The sequence below is a fragment of the Capra hircus genome, chromosome 8 (assembly GCF_001704415.2).
Source record: "Capra hircus breed San Clemente chromosome 8, ASM170441v1, whole genome shotgun sequence".
Classification (NCBI taxonomy): domain Eukaryota; kingdom Metazoa; phylum Chordata; class Mammalia; order Artiodactyla; family Bovidae; genus Capra; species Capra hircus.
This window is the reverse complement of record NC_030815.1, coordinates 89,347,070-89,355,896: the sequence shown is the minus strand read 5'-3', so window position 1 is coordinate 89,355,896 and position 8,827 is coordinate 89,347,070. Positions and strand designations below refer to the sequence as shown.

Sequence of the window (8,827 nt, the reverse complement as noted above, 5' to 3'; positions counted from 1 at the left end):
CATGGTAACTGAGTGGGCTATGCTCCCAGGAAGGAACATTTACCCCTTTCCCAGCACAGGGAGGGCACATAATACTTATACCAAAAATCGGGAATTTGTCGGTGGGCAGGTGGCATCATCACTAAAAGGAAGGTTCCCTACTTTCCCCACTATGGTGATAAACGAAGAAAGCCAAACAGATGAAAAATACAGTCTTCACGATATTTAGTTTCGCTACATTCATCTTAGTTCTGAGTTTTAAGAAATGTCAGGGGCCTGTACATGCAAGATTTATAGTGTTTGTAGTTCCTCTCAATCTTTTCCTCCCCTCCGTTTCGCCTACAAATCCCCCCTTCTTCCAAGAGGACAGTGAATCAGGGCTTTGGCACTACAAGGAACAGCATCAACCCTCGGACAGAATTTCCCTTAGACCTGGCTCTGCCAAGCGCACGTACACAACCAACCGAGGAGGTGGGGCTAGTAGTGAAAACTGTCCGCGCATTTTCGTCCCATTTCCCTGGGAAGCCGAGGGGACAGCGGGTGGCTGCAGGAAGTTCATCTGCGGGCGACCCCGCCTTCACCATCCGCGCTTCCTTTCCCTTCTCGCTCCATCGCAAGGGCTCTGTGTTTTCCTCATTCACCTTGTTTTGGTTTTTTTTTTCCCTCTTGTCCCCGCGGGAACATAAGCACCGCGAGGCAGGGCGCGAGTTGGGACTCAGGGCTAGAGGAGCTTGGTCGGCGTCCAACGGCAGGGTGGTGGGATCCTGTCCTGACATGTTTGATGTTTTGCTCATCACAAACTTTTTTTGCATTAACATCAGAATACTATTTAAATTGACCATTGAACTTTTTTTTTTTTTGGCGCTAAATCTTTTAAAATGAGCCCCGCGTGAATGCCTCACCCATCCCGGGCAGGAAGTAGAAACTGTTTTGCTCGCTACTGAATCCCAGTGCCGGGCACAGTAATACTCTGGTTCTCGAATAAAACATTCTTTAAGAACCGCCCCTAATTTCTTGCAGGGACCCTCTCTGCCAGGGCGCAGTACTTCGAGGCAAAGCTTGAGAAAGAACAGGGCCCAGGTCTCCCCAGCGCTGGATCCCTGCCCCCTACAGATCGAATCGCTCTTACCTTTCCTCGCTGGTGGGACCCCTGGGGCAGGTGGGGAGGGACTGAGCGCCGAGTTGGGCGAGCGCCCCGGGGACTTAGGGCGAGGGCGCGGCGGGCGGGGGCCCAGGGGAGGGTGTGGAGGGGGAGGGCATGAAAGGGTGGCGAGAAGAGTGCGTCGGCCAGGAGCGCGGAGGCGGCGAGCAGCGCAGGACAGAGAGCTGCTCAGGTAAGTGGGACGTGCAGAGGGTCGCGGAGGAAGGCGTGGGGCGGGGCGCCGAGGCAGGAGGGGGCGGGGCAGAGGCAGAAGGGGGCGGGGCGGGGCGGCTCGGTTCCCTGGAGGCCGGTGCTGCGGTTGTTGGTGCTACGGCCGCTACACCTGGGGTCGCGGGTGTTTGTGAGTGTTCCCCCTCACCCCAGCGCGGACGTCCGTGCTCCCGCCAGAGGCCGAGGCTCAGGCTGGTGCCGAGGTCCGGGCGCCCGGCGGTGCGAAGGGAGCCAGACATCGCTGCCCGCCCGCAGGTGACCGTTCCCCCGCAGGGATCAGCCACCTGAGTTCATTCACCCAGGTCCGCTCCTCCGCTAGTATCCGTGCCCCGCGCTCACCGCCCCGCCTCTCCCCTCAGGTGTCCTTCTGCCGCAGGTGTCCCCCCTCGCAGGTGTCCCCGCGCCCGGCCATGGTGGACGTGCTGGGCGGGCGGCGCCTGGTGACCTGCGACGGCGCGTGGGTGGAGGCCGAGGCGGCGCTGCAGAACAAGGTGGTGGCGCTATACTTCGCCGCGGGCCGGTGCGCGCCCAGCCGCGACTTCACGCCGCTGCTCTGCGACTTCTACGAGGAGCTCGTGGACGAGGCGCGGCCGCCCGCGCCCTTCGAGGTGGTCTTCGTGTCCGCCGACGGCAGCGCGCAGGAAATGCTGGAATTCATGCAGGAACTGCACGGTGCCTGGCTGGCGCTGCCCTTCCACGACCCCTACCGGCAGTGAGTGGAGACCGTGTGTGGGGAGGTGCTGGGAGCTCCCACACCAACCCCCACCCCAATCCCTCATCCCCGGGCTTCTCCCAACTCTCAGGGCCTCTTTGATAGCCTCCATCCCCACCCCTTCGTGTTTGAGCCTCTTTGCTTTGGCTTCCCAGGGAGGCTCTAGCGTTGGCTGACGGGGAACTCGGTGGGCGCGGACCTTGGTCCACCCTCGTCTTTGGCTCAGTGGATCTGAGGCTCTGGGAATCTGAATGTATAAGTTCTGGTGATGATTTTTCTGCAGCAGGGAGCCCATTCGAGAAATCACAGCTCTGAGGTGCTGCACCGTACTGTGCAGGGAGGGCTTCCCGGGGGCCTCAGCTGTAAAGAATCTGCCTGCCAATGCAGGAGACACAATCGCCGCAGGTTCCATCTCTGGGCTGGGAAGATCCCCTGGAGGAGGAAATGGCCATCCACTCCAGTATTCTTGCTGGAGAATCCCATGGACAGAGGAGCCCGGCGGGCTACAGGCCGTATGGTCCTCAAAGATTCGGACACAGCATTGAGCACACAGGCAGTGCACAGGGAAGATACCGACCCTTATCTGGAGAGTAGGAGAGGGAGATCCGGAATGGATGCTCAGGTCAGAACTGGAGACTGTGGGTGGACTACCCTGTCCCAGTAGCCTGGGCCAGGGTACCAGGTGCTGGGGAGAAGGGTCAGGACTCAAGTCCTGGAGGAACCTACTGCAAGCCAGATTGTAATTTCAGTTTTATTGGCAGTGACCGAAATTTCATAAAGGTGTCTCCTGCCCCTATGCCTGTAAGAAGCAGCAGCTTCCTGGACTCTTGAGACAGATGTCAGAGGTGACAAAAATCCATGCTCTCTGAAGGGATCTTGCCCCACCCTTTCTTTTAGAAAAATATGTGACATGGATTTCAGAATTTGTGAACAAACTAGAAATTTACCCTAGCGCTCTATTTTTTTTTTAATTTAAATTTAATTTCTTTTTGCCATTCTGTGTACCATGTGGAATCTTAGTTTCCCAACCATGGATTGAGCCCACAGCCCCTGCACTAGAAGCTCAAAAACGTAACCACTGTACCACTAGGGAAGTCCCAACCCTGGTGTTCTGTTGGCTGTGGGCATGGGATCTATGGAGGGGAGGAGGGAGAAGGTGAGGGGTGGTGTGTTAGGGAAGAGAGAGGACATGGGAGGACTTTGTGGAGGATTGGAAGAGGGAAGTGGGGCACAGGCACCAGTTGTCTGGCATGTTGGGGTCACCTGTGGTGTAAGAGTCCAGACTGAGGTTAATTGTTCTTCACCAAGTGCATTACCCCACTTTCCTCTTAACAGATATGGAGGTGAATTTCTGGATTTTTTTTTTTTTAATAACACCACATGGTACATTTTTCTGGGAATTAGTATTCAATTGTGGCATTCCCCCAAATTAATTATTCTGAAACGGTTTTCCTTCTGGACACTTAAAAATGAAAGCTAACTTTGGAAAGTTCCCTGGAGGAGTAATTTTTCCCCAGCACATGCTTTTGCTGATGCCAAGCAAGAGGTGAGGTCCAGGCCCTTCAAGGGAGGTTCCCTGCTTCCCAAGGCCTCACTCAAGGCGTGACTAGGAAAAGTCATCCGTGAGACATCCAAATGACCATGATTTACTTGGTTGAAACTTCCTATAGCTTCACATCTAGTGGTTGTTGTAAAAGGAGTTTTGATTTGCTTAGCACTCAAGTTACACACCGCTTTTGAAAGAATACACTAATTTTTGAAAGTGACAGCGTTAGTAATCAAGCAAAGAGCTCAGGGCCTCGGCAGAGTCCAGTTGTGGGATCTATTTGTGGGGTGACTGTAGGCCAGGTATTCAGTTGCTGAGCATAATGACAGGGCACGTGATGGATGAGAACTGCACTGATGCACCAATTCAGAGCTATGCCAGCTGGTTCTGTAGCAGCACTTTCCGTGTTGCCCATTTCACAGATGTGCTATTGAAGTGGAGAGATGGGTGCCCCTGGCTCTGGAGCCAGTTGTTTCTGCTCCAGCTTCCTCTCCCAGGGGACATGAGCCTCAGCACAGCCTTGCTGGGGCTGGGGATAAGGGTGGGGTTGTGGGGGTGCTTACAGCGTACTCTCTGCTTCCTGGATTAACTGGTCAAGGCCCATTTGGTCCACTGCAGGTACTGAGCTGTTTAGGGCCCGGCATGGGGCTGCACTAGGCCCTGGCCATCTCCGGCTGCCAGCCTCACCTAGGAGGAATCTGATCGGTTGGAGGGGTTGGGCAGCAGTTTGGGAAGTTAGTTCCTGGGGCCTACCCTTCCCAGATTAAACTTTGTTAATCCTGTCATTGCAATTTATAAGTTAGGAAATGTGGTATTCTGTGGGAAATTCTTGGAGCTAAGCCCTAGATTTTGCTTATCCCAACCTGCATTTTGAAATCAGATTGTGAGCATAAATGAAAGTAACAGCCACCAAGGAGAACTAAAGAATGTAGGAAGCCTCCAGGAGGCCTTTTGAGAAGTTCTCAATATGTGCAGAGCATGGCATTCTTCTTGGTGCTGTGAGAAGGTGAGGGACCCGGGCTGTCTTTTTCCAGTGGTCCACAAGCGTCATCTGCTGTCCTCTATGAGCCTCAGGCAGGTCATCAGAAAACCAGAGGACAGCAGGTCCTGCCTTGATGCCTGTGTGTGCAGCTGGGCGAGAGCAACATTGAAGACAGATTCTGTCCTGCCTTCCCTCCCTTTTTTTATGAGCCAAAGAGCCAAGTAAGGAATAAAGAAAAATCCCTGACTTTGCCAGCAGGAATTTCTGTTGCATGCTGCCAGGCATGCGAGACCCACTCAGTCTGTGTCTCAAACATCCCCCTCCAGTATTTGACCCTCACTCATTTTATTTTTTGTTGTCTCGTTTACATCTGTGTTCTGGTCAGACTTGACAACGAATATGCCAGAATACTCCATACACTTTCCCACCTCCAAAGGTCTTACACATGCGGCATCCTCCAGCCCTGGAGCCTCTCACTTCTCTTCCTAGTAGCTCGGGACGCCGGGTGCGTGTCTGGCCCCTGAGGCCTATGCCCTCCATAGCTTGAGCCAGTGCCACTCCTGTTGTCAGAGTGTGTGTCTGGTGGGGGCGGTGGTCTCTGTAGTCCCAGAGGTTGAACTAGACATTGTTCAGGGCTTGGCACCTGCAGGGCACTTGTTTGATGGATACTTGAAGCAAGTAGAGAGATTTGCTTGGTAACAGCCTGGCTACCAGTGGCTGAGATGGAAAGAGACTGGAGCCAGAAGTTGCCATGACAACCCAGAAGCAGTTGCACCAGGGATAAGGATGCGCTGCTTTAGATGAAGGGAGGGAGCCAGTGCTGCAACTGCATGCAGGGTGAGGAGGGAATGGACTCTCACATTTCCCTGAAATGGTTAAAACGCTGAGTTATCACTTCATTCTGCCCAGCAACAAGGCTCTTTCCTTTCTGAGGCTTGGTCTGCTCTCTCTGGACACAGCTCCCAGAGGAGACAGAGATGACTTCATGGTTCCAGGGTAACACCTGTCACCAGGCAGAGGCTGCCAGGGTGGGGATGTAGGGTCCACACTGGGTGATTCTTTGAAGAGCAGCTGGGGCAATGAAATGTCTTCAGACCTCCTCCTCACTCCTCGAAGGCCTGCCTGACTCCTGATGTCCCTGTGTTGTCCCTTTTTCCTTCTCAATCTCGATAGAGCTTTTCTCTTAGTCTAAGAACCAGGTTTTGTTTTGTTGCTCACCCCATGTGGATTCATTTCCTAGTCCAGTGATTTTTGTCCTCTATCTTCTTTTGCCTTCTTTCTACTTTCTCTATAATTGCTTCATCATTGTTTTTCCAGTTTCTTGAATTAAACGCAGAACTCATCTATATAGAGGCCTTTTAGTTTTGGACAAGAATATGTAAGATAACTCTTTGTGTCTAACTGTACCTATAGCTTGGGACCCATAGTATATTCATATTGCCCTGTTCTAATTATTTTGTAAGTCTGCTTTACAATTTCATAGATAACATATGGTTATTTAGTTTTTAACTCATTCCAAAAATTATTGGTTGTTGCTTTCCAGTTCCATTATGTTATGGTCTGATTAAGCAATCTGCACTGATTACTTGAAACTTATTAAGATCCCTTTATGACCAACAACATGACTGGTTTTGTCACCATTTCATAGATGATGAAAGCAAGGCATATTTTCTCTGTTGGGTGTAGATACTGTTTTTGTTTTTGTTTTTTCTAGTTTGAATTAAGATTTGTCTTGGAGCAGGACACCAGAAAGCAGCAGGAAGGACCTGATGGAGGTGTCACAGGGGAGGTTTGGTAACAGGAGGGTCTCAAATGCATTTCTTCTTCCTCTCAGGTTCACAACCCTGAGGGCAACAGATAAGGGAAATCAGATTACTGCTAACCTGAGGCCCTGGCAAGCTGGTAGCAGGATGGGATTTGCACCCAGCTGTCCTGTCCTGAGGGCAATAATCCCTGTGAAGGTTACGGGGAGATTTGCAAAACTGAGAAGGCAGATGCTCCTTTCCCTAAATGAATACAAATAAATTTTGTAAAATGGTCACACGAGGGGTTATTACATGTGAAGGTAAAATGTTAATCAGTATGTCCTTGAATTTATAGGGTAGAAAGTCTAGTAAGCCTTGGCATTTGTCTAAAACTTACGGAATTGTAACTTTTCCCTTATCGGTACCTGATGTATTTAAACCTCTTGAGATGTAGGAAGGATCCGGATTTATTGGGTTACTTGTGGGTTTAAAATTGCACTGTGTCATTCGGCTGCCACTAGCCACATGTGACTACTTAAATTTAAAATAGACTGAAATAAAAAAAAAATAAATAAAATAGACTGAAATAGGGAATTCCCTGGTGGTCTAGTGGTCGACTTCCCTGGTGTCTTAGAGGGTAAAGCGTCTGCTCGCAATGACCTGGGTTCGATCCCTGAGTCGGGAGGATCCCCTGAAGAAGGAAATGGCTACCCACTACAGTACTCTTGCCTGGAAAATCCCATGGACAGAGGAGCCTGGTAGGCTACTGTCCATAGGGTCTCAAAGAGTCAGACACGACTGAGCGACTTCACTTTCTTTTCACCTTCTAGTGGTTATGACTTGGTGCTCTTACTTCCATGCTGCTGCTAAGTCTCTTCAGTCGTGTCCGACCCTGTGCGACCCCATAGACGGCAGCCCACCAGGCTCCCCCATCCCTGGGATTCTCCAGGCAAGAACACTGGAGTGGGTTGCCATTTCCTTCTCCAATGCATGAAAGTGAAAAGTGAAAGTGAAGTCCCTCAGCTGTGTCCGACTCCTAGCGACCCCATGGACTGCAGCCTACCAGGCTTCTCCGTCCATGGGATTTTCCAGGCAAGAGTACTGGAGTGGGTTGCCATTGCCTTCTCTGTCTTACTTCCATGGATGGGTTCAACCCTTGATTGGGAAACTAAGATCCTGCAAGCCACTTGGCACAGCCAAAAAATACATAAAAAACAAACAAACAAAATGAACTAAAACCAAAAATTCAGTTTCTCAGGCTCACCAGCCAGATTTCAAGTGCTCAGTTATCACGGGTGACCATGGCTATGACGCTGGGCAGCACAGATGCAGAACGGTCCCATCACCGGATGCCCCTCTGGGGCAGCATTGGCTGAGAACCAGCCAGCAGCAAGAAGAGCCCACAGGAATCCTCAGCCCACTGGGAGGGCTCGCCCGGCAGTCTGGGTGCTAAGGCTTTGCGGGCTCAGCGGGCTCTGGGGAGGCGCGGGTCCCTGCAGACGTGCAGCGGACTGGCCTGTCCCATGCTGACCCTCAGCCTCCCTCTTCTCTCCCACAGCGAGCTGAGGACCAGGTACCACATCACGGCCATCCCCAGGCTTGTGATCCTGAAGCCCAGCGGGGAGGTCATCACCGACAAAGGGCGGAAGCAGATCCGGGAGCGGGGGCTGGCCTGCTTCCAGAACTGGGTGGAGGCAGCCGACATCTTCCAGAATTTCTCCGGTTGAGCAGGGGGCGGGTCTCCGGGGGGCCTGGACAGGTGTGCAGTCACTCCTGTTGCTGCAGCCTCAGCCCGGCAGAGAAGAAGAGCATTCTCTTTCTCTGTGTTGGTGGTTTCTTTCAGAGCAGAAGCACTCATCTGTGATGGAAATAAAATGTTGCTCAGGGAATGCCCTCCCTCTAGCATTGTTGGTAGTTATTTTTATTATTCTTAGCATAGCTTTCTCCACATGAGCTTAAGTGTGTTCACAATGAGCTATTGGAAATCTATGCAAAACATGTATTTATTATACAAGCTCTTCAGGTAAAATGGCATATTTATTGATACAATCTTTCTGGAGATGTCTTTATTTTATTTTCTGTTTAATTTTTTTTATTGAAGGATAATTGCTTTACAGAATTTTGTTTTCTGTCAAACCTCAACATGAATCAGCCATAGGTATACATATATCGCTTCCCTTTTGAACCTCTCTCCCCTGGAAACTTGCATTACCATATGTGAAATAGATAGCCAACGGGAATTTGCTATATGGCTCAGGAAACTCAAACGGGGGCTCTGTATCAACCTAGAGGGGTGGAATGGGGAGGGGAAGGGAAGGGGAGGTTCAAGAGAGATGTCTTTATTTTAATGATACGCTTTCATGACTATGTTTATTACTAAAGTTTGCACAGCCTGTTCGCTTTAATAAACATGCCTATCTGCACCTGGAGTCCTCCGATTTCCTTCTTTCTCCCAGAAAACCAAGTGCCCTTATGAGGGAAGCGAAGCACT

General features: G+C 51.0%; 1 protein-coding gene across 1 annotated transcript; it reads left to right on the top strand.

Annotated features, from left to right (window-relative positions):
- Nucleotides 1,401-8,455, top strand: NXNL2 (nucleoredoxin-like 2). The gene is made up of 3 exons (XM_018052524.1): nt 1,401-1,606; nt 1,711-2,063; nt 7,895-8,455. The coding sequence occupies exons 2-3, from the start codon at nt 1,762-1,764 to the stop codon at nt 8,061-8,063; spliced, it is 471 nt and encodes a 156-aa protein (XP_017908013.1). The 5' UTR covers nt 1,401-1,606; nt 1,711-1,761; the 3' UTR covers nt 8,064-8,455.

Coding starts and splice junctions, on each gene's coding strand:
- NXNL2 (XM_018052524.1), top strand. CDS start 1,762: ATGGTGGACGTGCTGGGCGGGCGGCGCCTGGTGACCTGCGACGGCGCG. Junction 2,064..7,894: donor TTCCACGACCCCTACCGGCA/GTGAGTGGAGAC, acceptor TCTCTCCCACAG/CGAGCTGAGGACCAGGTACC.